The following is an 18,923-nucleotide window of genomic DNA, read 5'->3' on the forward strand; positions in this document are numbered from 1 at the left end:
TTTGCATTGATCCATGTCCCCTGGGGCAGGACCCAGGTCCCCAAACACTTTTTATGACAATACCATGAATATAAGCCTTTAAAAATAGCACTTTTGATTTCTCCCATAGACTTTTAAAGGGTATTCCGCGGCATTCGAATTTGCCGCGAACACCCCAAATTGTTCGCTGTTCGGCGAACTTGCGAACAGCCGATGTTTGAGTCAAACATGAGTTTGACTCACCATGTTCGACTCGAGTTCGAGTCAAACATGAGTTCGACTCAAACTCGAAGCTCATCCCTAGTGGTGGTGGTGGTGGTGATGGTACCAGAACACTGTAATGCCCTCACAGTTACTCTTGGTAGGTGCAGTAACGGTCCCTGCTGTGAAATATAGCTCAAAAATTGTAATTACATGCCCCTGTTAAACAGGGGCAGAAAAATTGGGCCTTTGGTGGTGGTGGTACCAGAACACTGTAAGCCCTCACAGTTACTCTTGGTGGGCGCAGTAACGGGCCCTGCTGTGAAATATTAGATCAAAAATTGTAATTACATGCCCCTGTTAAACAGGGGCAGAAAAATTGGGCCTTGGGTGGTGGTGGTGCCCTAAACCAAAAATATTGTTGAAAGCTAGCATCATCAAGATTGAGGAAGAAAAAGGATAGTCAGCATAGGCAGTCTTCAAGGAATCCCACATCCATAGCAAATTCAATCAGTTACATCAGCATCAGGTGCTTGATAGCTGCTGATCCAAGACTGATTCATTTTTATGAATGTGAGCCTATCAACGGAGTCTGTGGACAGGCGCATTCTTTGATCCATTACAAACCCTCCAGCAGCACTGAATGTGCGTTAAGAAAGCACGCTGGATGCAGGACAGTCCAGTAGCTCAATTGCATATTGAGCTAGTTCTGGCCAGTGGGCCATCCTCAAGACCCAGTAACCCAGTGGATGCTCTATTGGAAAGGTCTCCAAGTCTGCTCTTGTTTCTAGATATTCCTGCACCATGTAATGCAGACACTGGCAATGGTTGCTTGAACCAATCAGACCTTGCCGCTGAGGACTGAAAAATTGTTTAAAGGCATCGGTCAGCCGGCCACCTCTCCACCGCTCTTCCTCTGACTGAACGAAGCCTCAGCAACACGTTGTCCAACACCAGGAAATTGTAACCTCCCAGGGTCTGGAAATGCATTGCACAAACCTTTCTTCAAGGCCTCCTGAAGATGTTTCATCCTCTGCTCCCTCTGCGAAGGCAGGACGAGTTCTACAACCTTACCCTTGTAATGTGGATCAAGAAGGGCTGCCAGCCAGCAATGATCCTTTTCCTTGATACCACAAATCTTAGGGTCCTTTCCCAGGCTTTGCAGAACCAAGGAGGCCAGCGTAAATTTGCAGAGGCATTAGATTCTGAGTCCTCTGGGTCACTAAGGATCACATGACCCGTAACTACCTCATCCCAGCCACGTACAACTCTTTGGGTTTCTGGGGACTGAAAACCATCCCTTGAAGACTTCTGAGTGTTATCCTCTACATCCATGCTGACACAATCCTCCTCCTCCTCCTCTTCTTCCTGTGTGTTTAGCAGGCCCGCAGGACTGCTATCTGGATAAAGGGGGCTTTGAGAGGTAAGGAAGTCCTCCTCTTCCTCCCGCTGTTCTGCCTCAAGTGCCCTGTCCATGATTCCACAAAGCGTGTGCTCCAACAGGAAGACTAGAGGGACAGTGTCACTTATGCATGCATTGTCGCTGCTCACCATCCTTGTGGCCTCCTCAAATGGTGACAGGACAGTGCATGCATCCTTGATCAGTAGCCATTGGCATGAAGAAAAGAAGCCAAGCTCCCCTGACCCTGTCCTGGTGCCATACTCGCACAGGTACTCATTGATGGCCCTCTGCTGTGTGTGCAGCCACTGCAGCATTGCTAATGTTGAGCTCCACCTGGTGAGCATGTCACAAATGAGGCGGTTGGTGGGCAGGTTGCATTCCCTTTGAATGTCAGCCAGCCGAGCACTAGCATTGTATGACCGGCGGAAATGACCCCAGACTTTTCTGGCCTGCCTCAGGAGATCCTGTAAGCCTGGGTACCTGCTCAAGAATCACTGCACCACCAAATTCAGGACGTGTGCCAAACATGGAACATGGGTCAAGTGTTCCATTTTGGAGGGCGGAGAGAAGGTTGGTGCCATTGTCACATACAACCATTCCTGTCTGAAGCTGGCATGGCGTCAACGACCTCTGAGCCTGCCTCTGCAGATCTGACAGAATCTCTGCCCCAGTGTGTCTCCTGTACCCTAGGCAGACCAACTCAAGCACCACATGGCATCTTTTAGCCTGACTGCTAGCATAGCTCCTTGAACGCTTACGGAGGACAAATCTACAGAAGAGGCCATAGAGGAAGAAGAAGAGGAGGGGGCGTGGCCTGGACATGGCTGAGTGAAGCTGTTTCTTCTGGGGGCTCCCGGTCTCGTCCTCTTATCCTTGGCATTTACATCATCAATATCGGTATGAAATCAGCCAAAAAGTACAGAACGAGAGAAGCAACCAAAGGGACCCCCTTTGTCAAGAGCCCCGGAGAAATACACCGATATTTCAGGCATTCACAGGAGCTTTCTCCCGGAGCCAGAGTTGCGGCACCACGAGGCTCTCCACGTGAGTTTATACAGAAGGCCCCTGTAAGAGGTAATTCTAGCTTTCCTACGAATCCCTCTGAATCGCCCAGATTATCATCAGGGACACTGGAATTCACACTATCGAGCGGAATGGCTTCCACACATCCCCCCGGACCGATCCCGCTGGATCAAGACATACGTGCATTACTGCAAGCCCTCCCCACTAAAACTGACATTGAGGTGATGATCCTTCGTTTGGAGGAGACTCATCGTCGGGATATACAGGAGGTGCGGGGAGAGGTATCCAGCTTGTCAGACAGAGTCACTATGGGGGAGGCAACGGTGTCTTCGTTGGAGGACAGAGTGTTGGCATTGGAACGTTCCCATGACCTACACAGAGACAATACCATAACCTTACAACTGCACCTCGAAGACATCGAGGACCGGAGCCGCCGGAACAACCTGCGGCTCCGGGGAATCCTGGAGACTACAAGCCCTGAGAATCTAGCGGACACAGTCAAAGAGATCTTCCACATTGCCCTGGATGACATGGACGCTTATATAGAGCTAGATAGGGTACACAGAACACTGGGACCGAGACCGACAGATCCGAGCAACCCCCGCAATGTAGTGTGCAGATTGCACCGCTATCTACAGAAAGAGACCATACTACGTTGCGCCTGGGAACATGGTGACGTTGAAACTAACGGATTGCAAGTTAGAATCTTTCAAGAGCCACCCTGAGACGCCGTGCCATGCTGAGACCCCTCCTTGAACTGGCGAAGCAGAAGGGCTTCACCTACCGCTGGGGCTACCCACTCTCAGTGACATTCCGCAAAGATGCATCTGCATTTACTCTACAGACCGCTACGGGCCTCCCGGCACTCTTCCGCTACCTGGAAGCGGAACCGATATAAATCCCGGACTGGTTGCATATTCTCCCACGTCTGGCGGGCAGATCGGGCCTTTCAGCCGCCCGCGGTCCATTGCCGCCACGTCAACGAGGAAGGAGAAGGCATCGGTCCGCTTCGGGAGGTGCCCCACCTGAGTAGATCTTGGGTGGTGGGTCCCCATCTATCCCCACACCCTCCCCCCATGGTCTCTGAGAACATTTATTCCTGCTGCCCTTCCCCGGGAAGGTCCCACTGCTCCCACTTAATGTCCCTAACCAGGAACATAGCGGCACACTGCTTTGAGACTGTGGTCCTACCGCCTCCCTCCCTCCCGATGTCCCTATGAATGGAGGGGACTTGCTCTCTGAAGGAGCATGGATTCGGGATACAGTCATCTGCCCTGTGATACACATCACCCCGTCACAGCTCTAAATGCCTAATTGGGAAACTACCCGGATCACTGATACTAACGGAGATGGGGGAATTCTGCTTATTATAACACTCCTGGCTATTGCACTGCCTTGACTTTGGGAGGACAGCAGCATTTGGGCAGGAGGAGCCCCTGAGTGAAACTACAGAAACTCCCATTCAACGGCGCTACGTAAGTGTCACGAGGGATTTGAGCAGTCCAGAGGAGGGGAAGGGAGATTCCCCTACCCGATGATTAAATTCTGGAATGCGGGACGGGGGCTGATGGGGAAGGGGGGAGAGTATCCCACTTTACAGGGACCCAGAGTTACTTGATTTACTGCATTTGTCTTTTGACTATCCCGAGGTGTCCTGTACATGGACTACGGACTGATTATACACTGTACGAAACCGCAGGACACCACTCGGTCTCAAGGCCTCACTGTAGGGGGATATGGGAAAGATTTAAGACCCTCCTAGTGTATTAGACGGGGACCGCCACTTGAGATAGTTATACTTGTCTTGTTACTGTCACACTGTTATTAATGTTTATTCCGCTTACTGTTAATTGATGTCTCTATGCCAGCTCATATCACATGATTTTTCCATTTGCCGGGGGTGGACGGGGAGTCTTGGGAGCCCATCTCTCGGCTGTGCCTATCCACTAACCCACTTAGGATGGCGCTGCATACCCGGATCTTCTCTGGATAGCGCTCTAGCAGGTTTTCTTCTTGCTCTCTTAGTATCCTTTTATGCTGCACACTCTTGTGCCAGCCTCCTAACTTTCTGATACTTCTCCTTCTCCATCTTCCTAGGGATTGACCATCCTTAAACTACTATTGAGGATTCTCAACTTATTATCTTACCACCTTATACCCTTCTACTTGACTACTATTAACCCACCGCCCTCACCCTTAACCCTCTCTCCTACTCGCGAACATGGACGCTCTAAACATAATCTCTTTAAACGCAAAAGGACTGAACACACCAGAAAAGAGGCGGATGCTGCTTCATGACATGAGACGTTTGAAAGCAGATATCATCCTATTACACGAAACGCACTTTAGGGAAAACACCATACAAATACTTAAAAACAAATACTACCCCACTGTATACCATTCCACCAACAACCAAGCTAAATCCAGAGGGGTCTCGATCCTAATCTCAGCTAAAATACCATGGACATGGTTAGACACTAAAACAGACTCAGATGGACGATATTTATTCCTGAAAGGCCAGATAGGAGACATAAAGGTGACCCTCACAAACCTGTATGCCCCAAACGATCATAAAGACATATTTATAAAAAGACGTCTAGAACAACTCATACATTATGCTGAAGGACAATTAATTATAGGAGGAGACTTGAACACTCCCTTAACGCCGACTGAAGACACATCCTCTGGCACATCATCTTTTTCACGAGACTCACGGAAACGCATAAATACGGCATTACACTCGGCACAACTGATAGATGTTTGGCGTCTTTTTCACCCTGGAGAAAGGGACTATACGTTCTTCTCTCGGCCCCATCAGACGTACTCCCGTATCGACTATTTTTTGGTCCCCCATAGAAACTTACAGGCAATTATAAATACTACGATAGAGTCTATCACATGGTCAGACCACGTCCCGATCACAATGCGTTATGCCATTGCAGGAACACACACAATACAACGGCCGCCATGAAGATTAAATGAGAGCCTACTGCAAGACTCGGTGGTCTTTGCAGATGTGATGAAGGAGATTGGTCAATACTTTGACTCCAACAGTACCCCTGACAGTGACGTAGGTCTGGTGTGGGAAGCACATAAGGCTGTGATCCGTGGTGTGCTTATTAAGCACGGCTCCAGATTAAAATGACAAAGAACGGAACTATTAGGCTCACTTCTCCAGAAGCTACAAACATTAGAGACAAAGCATAAAATGACCCCGACGAGAGAACTAGGAACTGAGCTTGACATTACACGCAAACAGGTCACGGATTTATTACACTTCAAAGCCAAAGCGGCACTTCAAATCTGTCGAAAAAAAACATATGAGTCCGGCAACAAGTGTGGGAGGATGCTGGCTCGGTCCCTACAACAGAAAAAATTAGCATCATATATACCGCAGATCGTAGCCCCCTCCGGGCAGAAGGCTTCCCTACCCAAACGAATAACCGAAGAGTTTAGGTCTTACTACAACTCTTTATATAACCTGCATACAGCGCAACCCACAACAGACAATACTTCAGAATACATAGCCTCATCATTAATGCCGACCCTACCTGTCAAAACAAAAGAATTGCTTGAGGAACCCATCACACTATCCGAACTTCAGCTGGCCCTTTGTACTGCTAAACAGGGGAAAGCACCGGGTCCAGACGGTTTGACCATAACATACTAAAAGACCTTCCTACCCTCATTAGGCCAACATCTAATCACACTATTCAATGATCTTGGTACAGGTTCAAAACTACACCCATCCACGCTGCAGGCGCAGATCTCGGTGATACCGAAAGAGGGTAAAGACCCAACACAATGCGGCAGCTACCACCCGATTTCCCTTCTGAATACTGATCTAAAATTTTTTACCAAAATTATAGCCTCAAGACTACAACAACACCTACCATATCTAATACACCTGGATCAGGTTGGTTTTGTTCCGACAAGGGAGGCTAGGGACAACACCATTAAGGTCCTGAACTTACTTCACATAGCAAATAGCGATAAAACGCCTTGTATATTTCTCAGCACTGACGCTGAAAAAGCGTTTGATCGCGTACAGTGGCGATTCCTGTTTGAAACACGTAGGAGTAGGAGAAAAACTGTTTAACTGGATTTCAGCAGCATACTCAAACCCGTCAGCCAGAGTCAGGGCTAATGGTGTTGTCTCAGACCCATTTCCAATATTTAACGGAACCAGACAGGGATGCCCACTCTCGCCCTTACTTTTTGCTTTGTCATTGGAGCCCTTCCTATGCCATGTGAGATTAAACCCAGATATCACAGGAGTTGCGGTGCATGGTTCACAACATAAAGTGTCCGCGTATGCGGATGACTTGATGTTTTCCATTACGAATCCAACCATCTCTTTCCCTAACTTAATGAAAGAGTTTGAGATCTACGGACAACTCTCCAATCTGAAAATACATTTTAACAAATCAGAAGCAATGGGAATAGGAATACCACAACCACAACTCACAAATCTTAAAAATAGCTTCAACCTGAAATGGACCGACACAGCACTGAAGTACCTAGGTACCTACATCCCCCCGAAACTCCCCCAACTATTCAAGCTTAACTTTCCACCCCTATTGAAAACTGTCCAAAAATTACTCCACAGTTGTTACAGCGGCCTACATTTTTGGTTTGGCCACTGTAATATATTGAAAATGATGATCCTACCCAAATTTTTGTACCTCCTACAGGCCCTACCAATACATATACCCGCAACTTATTTCAAACAAATACATTCCACATTCTTAACTTTCCTGTGGGCAGGGAAAAGACCCCGACTTCCTAGGAAAACACTGTCCCTTCCAAAGCAACATGGAGGGTTGGCCATGCCGGAGATCAAAACATATTATCATGTAGTACACTTAAGTAGACTTATTGATTGGTGCCGACATAAGGAGACCAAACTATGGCCACAACTAGAACAAGCACAAACTGAGATACCTCTTCATAGAGTCCCATGGTGATTTTCAACACTTCCTTCACACCTCCGATGCCAACCCTTGATTGGCAACACTATTAAAGTGTGCGCACGTCTACTAATGCAAGCATCTCTTTCCACCAAGAACTCACCACTGAGACCCATCATAGGTAATCCCCAATTTGAACCCGAATTAAAAGATCCTACGTTCCACATGCTGAAAGACTCAGGGAAACACCAAGCCTCCCACTTTAGTACTCTGGGAAGATGGGTAACACTTACTGAACTCTCGGATCCAAATGGCCTATACCGCCTGGACTTTCTGAGAGCACGACAACTTTCACATTTCCTCAACAGCATGACCCCTCCGAATGCCAGCTATCAATCTCTCACTACTTTTTAGGAACTATGTACAGAAACTGGAGTGATGCTACACACGCTATCCCTGACATATAGCATGCTAATCACTCCACCAGAGGATTACCAACACCCCAGCTTCATCAAATGGGAAAGAGACCTGCATTGTCACTTTAACGCACACAAACGACTACACATCCTCCAATTTATACACAAATCTTCCATATGTACCAGGTTCCAGGTACAGAACCCCTGCACTATTACACAAATTCTTTCCTGGGACATCAGATTTATGTTGGAAATGCCAACAGGATATAGGCACATTACTACATATCTTTTGGTCCTGTCCCCAGATACGGAGCTTTTGGGGGGAAGTTTGCCGGATAGTACAAAAATTCACAGAACGCATTGTTCCTGACGACCCGGCATATTTTCTCCTACACTTTAATGACACCCCTTCACGCATATAAAAAAAATCAGTTGTACGCCATCTACTTGACGCAGCCAAAGCCTGTATTCCTCTTCACTGGAAATCTCCTCAACCACCTCTCCATTGCTTTTTGGCTCAAAAAAAATAGCCGAAATGGACAAACTGGAAGACCTAATCCTCACGAGCCAAAACAGGAGAGAAACATACTCCAAGACATGGCAGTTATGGAATATCTTTCAATACTCGGAGGAAGGACAAACCCTCAGAAGAGGAGACCCGTGTACCTGAGTGGTGCCAGAATAAACCATAGAAGTCCCTCATACTAAATTGCTAACCAAACAACCAGTACACAGCCTCAGATAGATAAACTAAGCTCCTAGTTCGCGAATACCTGTTACCCCCCCCCCCCCTTTCTTCTTCTTCTACTAACCTTCCCTCCAATCTCCATCCCCCATTCCCTGGTTTGTGCCTTTAGAACCGGACTGCCTTTTCTTTTATAGTCAAATTCTGTTCTGTAAGAAAATGTGAAAAAGGAAGGAGACAGGACACATGGAAAAACACTCCACAGACCTGATACACCTATCCTCATTAGATAATCACATTACAACAGAGATCCATATCAAGTGATGGGGATAGCATCTGGGATATATTGCATTTTGGGAGCCACTTCATATTTTGAGCCTCTGATATGTATCAGCTTCAATTTTCGTTGCATTCTATACTTTCCCCACAATATACACACCAATATTCCAATGTAATGTTTATGTAAATGTTTATGACGCATTGTTATATTACTAATCTTGTTGTCTTGGTCCTTGTGGGCCTGTTTCCTGAAATAAATTAAAAATTTAAAAAAAAAAAAAAAAAAAAGAAGAGGAGGAGGGAGTTGAGGAGAGAGCTGTGGCAGAATCACCGCTAGCATTTTGGAGGCGTGGTGGCGGAACAAGCTCTAACAACACTGAATCCTGTCCTGCATCCTTCCCAGCTGCCAGCAAAGTTACCCAGTAAACCATGAAGAAAAGGTAATGTCCCTGCCCATGCCTGCTGGACCATAAGTCAGTGGTAATATGAATCTTACTGCTGACCGCCCTGTCCAACGAGACCAAAACATTGCCTACCACATGTCGGTAGAGAGCTGGAATGGCCTTCCATGAAAATAAATGGTGTTTTGGAACCTGTCAATGAGGTACAGCACATTCCACAAATTCACGGAAAGGGGGCAGAGTCTACCAGTGGAAAAGGCAGCAGTTGCAGTGCTAGCAATTTGGCCAAGCTAGCATTTAGTCGCTGAGCATTTGGATGGCTGGGACTGAATTTCTTTTTACGGTTCAGTAACTGGGGTAGGGAAATTTGCCTGCTAAAATCAGATGGTGGTGTACTGCTAGCAGATTTGCTGCAAGTACTTGGGACACCTATTGCTATACCTTCATTCCTCTCAGTGCATGTTTTTGAGAGAACTGAAGGTATAGCAGGGTTGGAGATCCCAGATGAGGTGCAAAGAGAAGTCCGACTTTTTCTCTGATGTGGGTCTTTCAAGTTCTGCTGCCAACAGACTGCATGGCAGGTTGTCATATGTCTGGTCAAGCATGTGGTGCCCAAGTAGCTGCTGTTCTGGTCACGCTTAACCCGCTTCAGATATAGGTTGCAAACAGCAACAGTGCAATCTGCTGCACACGTGTCGAAAAAGGCCCACACCAAGGAACTTTAAAAAGTCAGCAGGTAGTCAGTAGCGCCCTGCACCTGTGGAGCTTTGCGGTGTGATGCAATAGGGTGGCTGCCCTTAAGCTGCCCCCTAGAGGACATCCTGCCTTGGAGTTGTGCCTCCTCCTCCTCCTCTCTTCTCTCAGGCACCCAAGTACAGTCAGTGACCTCATCATCCCCTCCCTCCTCATCACTGCAGTAAACTTGGCAGTATGCTGCAGCTGGGGGAACATGACTGCCAGTTTCTTGTCCTTCTTGGGCACCCCCTTTCTCTAGGCTCACGTTACTCCCTTACTCAACCTGGGAACCAACATTGGAGCCTTCAAATTGATGTGCATCCTCCAGCAGCATGTACCTGACACTGGGGTAGAATAATTCTGGGGACTCCTCCATGCATGATGGTGGGGCTACGGAAGGAGTGACTGTGGACAAGGAGGCAGTGGAATAGGCCGCTTTGGCAGCTGCGTTGGAAGGCAAACTACTCTGAGAATGGGTGACAGAGGATGAGGAGGGCTTTGTTATCCACTCCACCAACTCTTCTGCATGTTCTGGCTCAATAACACGGCCAGAAGCAGAAAAAAAGGACAAGCATGGCCCACGGCCACCTGCAGAGGATGCACCGTTGACTGTAGACACAGAGGCTGCTTGCCCTCTTTTAGTGACCTGTGAGCATCTGCCTCTCCTTGGTGGCCTTTCCAGACATGATGTATTTTTTGTTTTGCAACACCACACTACACTGTATTAGATACTGTGTACACCGCCTGAAGTTTATCAGAAAGTGTACACACTGTATTAGATACTGTGTACACCGCCTACACTGTATTAGCAACTGTACAACAGCTGCACTGTATTGTATACTGTGTACACCACTAGAAGTGTAGTAGAAACTGTACACACTGTATTAAATACTGTGTACACCACCTGCACTTTATTAGAAACTGTACTGCAGATGCACTGTATTGTGTACTGTGTACACCACCAGAAGTGTAGTAGAAACTGTACACACTGTATTAGATACTGTGTACACCACCAGAAGTGTAGTAGAAACTGTACACACTATATTAGATACTGTGTACACCACCTGCACTGTATTAGCAACTGTACTACGGCTGCACTGTATTGTGTACTGTGTACACCACCAGAAGTGCAGTAGAAACTGTACACACTGTATTAGATATGTGTACACAGCCTGCACTTTATTAGAAACTGTACTAGAGTACTCTATCTAGGCTCACGTTACTCCCTTCCTCAACCTGGGAACCAACATTGGAGCCTTCAAATCGATGCGCATCCTCCAGCAGCATGTACCCGACACTGGGGTCGAATAATTCTGGGGACTCCTCCGTGCATGATGGTGGGGCTACGGAAGGAGTGACTGCGGACAAGGAGGCAGTGGAATAGGCCGCTTTGGCAGCTGCTTTGGAAGGCAAACTACTCTGAGAATGGGTGACAGAGGATGAGGACGGCTTTGTTATCCACTCCACCAACTCTTCTACATGTTCTGGCTCAATAACACGGCCAGCAGCAGAAAAAAGGACAAGCGTGCCCCACGGCCACCTGCAGAGGATGCATCATGTCCACGACCAGCACTGTTGACTGTAGACACATAGGCTGCTTGCCCTCTTTTAGTGGCCTGTGAGCGTCTGCCTCTCCTTGGTGGCCTTCCAGACATGATGTATTTTTTGTTTTGCAACACAACACTACACTGTATTAGATACTGTGTACACCATCAGAAAAGTAGTAGAAACTGTACTATGGTTGCACTGTATTGTGTACTGTGTACACCACCAGACATGTAGTAGAAATTGTACACACTGTATTAGATACTGTGTACACCGCCTGCACTGTATTAGCAACTGTACTACGGCTGCACTGTATTGTGTACTGTGTATACCACCAGAAGTGTAAAAAATGTACACACTGTATTAGATATGTGTACGCCGCCTTTACTTTATTAGAAACTGTACTACAGCTGCACTGTATTGTGTACACCACCATAAGTGTAGTAGTAACTGTACACACTGTACTATATACTGTGTACACCACCTGCACTGTATTAGCAACTGTACTACAGCTGCACTGTATTGTGTACTGTGTACACCACTAGAAGTGTAGTAGAAACTGTACACACTGTATTACTGTGTACACCGCCTGCACTGTGTTTGAAACTGTACAACGGCTGCACTATATTTTATACTGTGTACACCACCAGAAGTGTATTAGAAACAGTACACCACCAAATGCACTGTAGATATAGGCTACGCTGGATGCAGAGTATATATATATATGTATATATATATATCTAACAAAGGTGAGTACACCCCTCACATTTTTGTAAATATTTTATTATATCTTTTCATGTGACAACACTGAAGAAATGACAATTTGCTACAATGTAAAGTAGTGAGTGTACAGCTTGTATAACAGTTTAAATTTGCTGTCCCCCCAAAATAACTCAACACACAGCCATGTCTAAACCTCTGGCAACAAAAGTGAGTACACCCCTAAGTGAAAATGTCCAACTTGAGCCCAAAGTATCAATATTTTCTGTGGCCACCATTATTTTCCAGCACTGCCTTAACCCTCTTGGGCATGGAGTTCACCAGAGCTTCACAGGTTGCCACTGGAGTCCTCTTCCACTCCTCCATAATGACATCACAGAGCTGGTGGATGTTAGAGACCTTGCGCTCCTCCACCTTACATTTGAGGTTGCCCCACAGATGCTCAATAGGGTTTAGGTCTGGAGACATGCTTGGCCAGTCCATCACCTTTACCCTCACCTTTATAAGCAAAGCAGTGGTCGTCTTGGAGGTGTGTTTGTGGTCGTTGTCCTGTTGGAATACTGCCCTGCGGCCTAGTCTCTGAAGGTAGGGGATCATGCTCTGCTTCAGTATGTCACAGTACATGTTGGCATTCATGGTTCCCTCAATGAACTGTAGCTCCCCAGTGCCGGCAGCATTCATGCAGCCCCAGACCATGACACTCCCACCACCATGCTTGACTGTAGTCAAGACACATTTGTCTTTGTACTCCTCACCTGGTTCCCACCACCACACGCTTGACACCATCTGAACCATATAAGTTTATCTTGGTCTCATCAGATCGCAGGAAATGGTTCCAGTAATTTATGTCCTTAGTCTGCTTGTCTTCAGCAAACTGTTTGCAGGCTTTCTTGTGAATCATCTTTAGAAGGAGCTTTCCTCTGGGATGACAGCCAGGCAGACCAATTTGATGCAGTGTCATGTATGGTCTGAGCACTGACAGACTGACCCCCCCATTCCTTCAACCTCTGCAGCAATGCTGGCAGCAATCATACATCTCTGGACAACCTCTGGATATGATGCAGAGCACATGCACTCAACTTCTTTGGTCGACTATGGCGAGGCCTGTTCTGAGTATAACCTGTCCTGTTAAACCGTTATATGGTCTTGGCCACCGTGCTGCAGCTCAGTTTCAGAGTCCTGCCAATCTTCTTATAGCCTAGACCATCTTTATGTGGCGCAACAATTATTTTTTTCAGATCCTCAGAGAGTTCTTTGTCATGAATGCCATGTTGAACTTCCAGTGACCGGTATGAGAGAGTGAGAGCGATAACACCAAATTTAACACACCTGCTCCCCATCCACACCTAAGACCTTGTAACACTAACGAGTCACATGACACCGGGGAGAGAAAATGGCTAATTGGGCCCAATTTGGACATTTTCACTTAGGGGTATACTTACTTTTGTTGCCAGCAGTTTAGATGGCTGTGAGTTGAGTTATTTTGAGGGGATAGCAAATTTACACTGTAATATACAAGCTGTACACTCACTACTTTACATTGTAGTAAAGTGTCATTTCTTCAGTGTTGAAGTGACATGAAAAGATATAATAAAATATTTGCAAAAATGCGAGGGGGGTACTCACTTTTGTGAGATACTGTGTGTGTGTGTATATATATATATATATATATATATATATATATATATATATATATATATATACACAAGACTGTATATATTAATACACCGCCTGAAGTGTATTAGAAACAGTACACCACAGAATGCACTGTAGATATAGGCTACACTGGATGCAGAGTATATCTGCCAGTCACTAACTGAATAACCTGCCTGCTTAATCTAACTCAGGCTATCTCTCTGTCCATACCAATAACACTACACACGGCCGCCGTGTAAGCAGCCTTATATAGTGTGAGGCATGGACTTAGTCCCCCTAAGCCATGATTGGTCAAAGGCACCCTGCCTTTGGCCAATTATGGCTCTCTTAGCAGAGCGCGCTGTGATTGGCCAAAGCATGCAGGTCAGGTGTATGCTTTGGCCAACCATCATACAGCAATTCACTGCAAGCTCGCAGTGCATTATGGGGTGCTCCGCGGCGCTCAAATTTGCCACGAACGCCCCATAATGTTTGCTCTTCGCGAACGGGCGAACACCTGATGTTCGAGTCAAACTGATGCTCGACCCGAACATCAAGCTCATCCCTAGCAGGGATTTTAGTTTTAGGGTGGACTTTAAGTCCCAAATGTGCAAAGACTGTGTACAGGTTTACTATAAATTCCAAAATATTACATTGGTAAATGTGATTAGGTGTTTTTGTTGGTTTGCTAAAAAACACAAACTAAAAAAAAGAAAAAAAAATCATCTTGCATTTTGTTTCTTATTTTTTGCATTTGAGTAAAATAAATATTTATTATTTTGACGTTACAATTGTTTAACAAACATACCTTGGCTCACAAATTGAAAAAACATACCTACCTATATCAGCAGGTCAGTATTGTATTTTGATGCAGGTAATACATATAGTACAGATAGTATACAGTATATTACTTTTTTTTTTTTTTTTTTTTTTTTTTTTTTTTACATTTACACGCAAAATAAACTAAGCAACAAAAAATGCCAGTGACAGGAATTGAGACAAACTATGACACTGATAGGAGTGCTTACAGCTATCACCTTTTGTTCTCATGGTTTAAACTGGGGTGCCCCAAAGTGGTCTATATTGACTCCCAGGGATCAATGGGACTATCCAAGGGGTTCATAAAATGACTGGAGGGTCAATAACTGTCTGGGAGTTGATAGGCGGTCAGTAAATGATGGAAGTTCTGTTGGTGCCACTTTCTCTGTAGAACTCCATGCCATTCCCTAGTCCTGAAGGTGAAGTGACTAGCAGAGAGACCACCCAGGGTTGGATAGTCACCTTCTAGAAAGAAAAACCTTGAATTGTCTTTTTTTCAGCTGTGTGCTGCTACTGCTGTTGTTTACCAGCCTTTTTTTGCATTGTGTCTCAGACCTTCCACCCACCCACTTCTGGGAAGGATAAATATACCGGCTCACCTTCCATCATAACCCATCTCAAACTCTGCTAGGAGAGCCAGCAAGTATATAAAACAATAGGAGAAATACCAAAGAACCGATTGCAGTGCATCTGCTATAATAATTCAGCATTGTAATAATGGCAGCTGCTGATACCAAAAGAAGCATTGACAGTATTAACAAGCATATTTAAAATTAGAATCCTTAATGCCCCGTACACACAATCAGAAATTCTGCCAGCAAAAGTCAGATGTGATCTTTTGGTCAAAAATTCCGACCGTGTGTATTGCTCCATCTGACTTTTGTGGCAGAATTCCAGCCAGTAAAAGATTGGGAGCAGGTTCTCTATTTTTCGGTCGGAAAAAGTTCCTATCCAAAAATGCGTTCGTCTGTATCACGCATGCTCGGAAACAATTTGACGCATGCTCGGAAGCATTGAACTTCATTTTCACGTTCTTGACGGTCGTTCAGAGAACTTTTGTGTGACCATGTGTATGCAAGGCAAGCTTGAGCGGAATTCCGTCGGAAAAACCATCCAAGTTTTTTCTGACGGAATTTCTGATCGTGTGTTGGGGCATTATATGAAAAGACTCTCAGAAATGATGGTATGAAACTTTCATTGGAATTTGTTTGGGGAGAGTGACGAACAATCTGAAACTTTATTAAAGCAGAAATACACTGTATGTGAGCATCACAAACCAAAAACGCTATTTCATTAATTTGTATTCCAAGCAAACTCACCCATCCATCCATGTATCAATGTGTTATTTTACTGACAAAGGTCACTTTAAAGTGGTAGTAACCTGCTGTCTTTTTCTTTTTTCAAGTCCTGCAAGGCAATGCCATAATGTGCTAGTATGCATCGCAGATTAACACATTATGTGAAACTTGCCTGAAAATAAAGCCCTCCAGAGATGCGCTGTCACCGATGGAGGCCGCTTTCATCTTCACCCGGTCTTCCTTCTGGGTACGCGGACTCTGGCTGTGTAAGTGGCTGAAGCTGCGATGACGTCACTCCCACACATGTGCGTAGGAGCTGCTGTTCACAGCACAGGACTCTGAAGGAACGGCACTTTATGCCCTTCCTTCAGAGCGCATGTGTTGGTGACATCACCAGCTGCATGAAAATTAAACATCTCCTAAACGGTGAACGTTTAGGAGATATTTACTGTACCTATAGGTAAGCCTTACTCCGGGGAGGCCGAATTGCAGAAGGGTCCTGTGCGTCTTCTGGTCCATTTCAGGTGTGAATTCAGCCAAAATTCAGACCTGATTCCCACCTTAAACAGTGAAACGACACACCGGACCCCCTGCTGTGAGCCAAGGCTGCAGCTAGTGTGAACCCAGCCTTAAAGGATAAGCTCACTGCAAAGTTATGTCATTCTAGATTCTCCACGTAATTCTCTCCATAGGGTACAGTATGCGGTTCTTGTGAATTGTCATCTTCTCGTATAGCCACTTGAACACTAGGCCTTTTACTGACACTATGTTTACATGTAACAATCAGTATTTTCTTTTTGCTAGATAATGTCTTATAACCCCAAACATTATTTGTTTAATGCAAAGGCCCTAGAAAATAAATTGATGGGTGTTGCAATTTTTTATGTCACGTGGTATTTGCACAATTTTTTGGGGGGCAAAAATACAGTTTTTTTTTAATGTTAATGCACAAAAACACAATATAATACCCAATTGTTTGGTAAAATTTAAAAGATGATATTCGCAGTATAAATGGATACCAAACAAATCATGCTTTAAAATTGCACCCGCCCATGCAAAAGCGACAAACGACGTTAATTTTACTATGCATAGGTGACACTTTAAAAGCCTTTACAGGTTACCACTTTAGATTTACATAGGAGGCCTGGTGCTATAATTACTGCCCATGATTTGACATTCGCAATGAGATCTCACATGTGTGAGATGATCTCTGTCTGCGTGTGTGCGGGACTGACTCGTGCTGTTGCTTTAATTTTTTTTTTTAGCACTTTTTTTGTTATCACAGGGGATATAAATATCTCCTGTAATAGCAATAGGCAGTGACAGGTACTCTTTATGGAGAGATCTGGGGTCTGTTAGATCCCAGATATCTCCTCTGCCCTTAAAAGCATCTGATCACACCAAGATTGGTGTGATTAGATGCTTTTCCTTTTTAAAAATGGTGCTGATTACATCCGGGGAAATTGGAAGTGATGAATGCTCATCGCTTCTGGTTTCCTATACCATAGAGGTGATCAGAGCCATTGCGGTCTCTGATTACCTCTATGGTCAGCTGGCGGAAGTGGCGGGTGGTCACTTTATGACTGAATGTTCTAATAAAATAGCAAATCAACACCCTTATTAAGGCCCGTGGATGAATAAGTACAGTGGATATAAAAAGTCTACACAAGTGCAACCACCCCGCAACTACATGTAATTTATGTGGTTGTGGTGCAATCCTGTGGGATTTCAAGGGTTAAAACAGGCAGCGAGGAGGCAACACCCAACTGCCTGTCAAATGCCCTCTGAAAAGTGGTCCACTGCAGATCACTGTTCAATGACAGCCACATGTGTAAACAAGCCTTACGATATATAACTACTTGCTGGCAATCGCTTAATTTTTCAATCAGCTGAAATCAATGTACTACAAGTGAGGTGGCTGCCAATGAGCAGTTAAATTGCTAAGTAGTAGGAGATATTTTACTGTATTTGTTTATTACAGGTACTTATACAGCACCATCAATTTACACAGCACTCTACATATATATTAAAAATTCACATTAGTCCCTGCCCTCAAGGTGCTTACAATTTAAGGTCTCTAACTCACATTCATACATACACATACTAGGGCCAGTTTAGACAGGAGCCAATTACCTAACAGCATGTCTATGGAGTGTGGGAGGAAATCCACACAGGCACAGGGAGAACATGATATAAAATGAGGGCACCATCTGAACCTCACAATATATTCTTACATATATAGTATTTGCCTTGTACATCTGCCCATACTAGCAGCAACCTATAAAATGGTGGTTATTCTCCATATGTCAGGAAAACTGATAACTTTGGAACAGATCTGTACCAGCAGCTGACATGTCTGGCTTTTCAAATGTCACTGGACTGTTATCAAGATCAAAGAATTGAAGTGTATGAAACGCAGTGGGTCCACCGTGATCCAATGGCTTGTGTGACGATGTATATTTTTCATGGCGTAACCTGTAAAGTACAGCATTAGAATAAATGAAAAATTAGCATTTCTTCTTTACCTGTCTATTAGTATTTTTTTGATGTGTACATGGCCTGCACATGGAGAGTGTAGTGTATACTTCTAAAACAATCCTGGCATTTATATGATGGCAAGACTGGAGCTAAGTGCAAGACAATGTTACTCCAGCGTACATGCACAAAAGTTACAGTATTAGTGTCCATCCAATCGTGGGACAAAGAAGATGCAAGTGTATATACACATACATACATACATATATATATATATATATATATATATATACGCACACTATATTCTCAATGTTCTCAAAAGTATTGGGACGCCTGCATACACATGAATTTTAATGCATTGCAGTCTTAGTCCATAGGGTTCAATTGTGAGTGGCTCCCC

General features: G+C 45.0%; 1 protein-coding gene across 2 annotated transcripts in view; it reads right to left on the minus strand.

Annotated features, from left to right (window-relative positions):
* Positions 1 to 14,655: 14,655 nt before the first annotated feature.
* Positions 14,656 to 18,923, minus strand: part of LOC141127143 (cilia- and flagella-associated protein 337-like) — a 238,643-nt gene continuing 234,375 nt past the window's right edge. For both annotated transcript variants that reach the window (XM_073613357.1, XM_073613358.1), the window contains exon 30: positions 14,656 to 18,523. In XM_073613357.1, the coding sequence (XP_073469458.1) occupies positions 18,355 to 18,523 (169 nt within the window). In that variant the 3' untranslated portion in view covers positions 14,656 to 18,354. The remainder of the gene's footprint in view (positions 18,524 to 18,923) is intronic.

This window comes from Aquarana catesbeiana, linkage group LG02, assembly GCF_042186555.1.
Source record: "Aquarana catesbeiana isolate 2022-GZ linkage group LG02, ASM4218655v1, whole genome shotgun sequence".
Taxonomy (NCBI): Eukaryota; Metazoa; Chordata; class Amphibia; order Anura; family Ranidae; genus Aquarana; species Aquarana catesbeiana.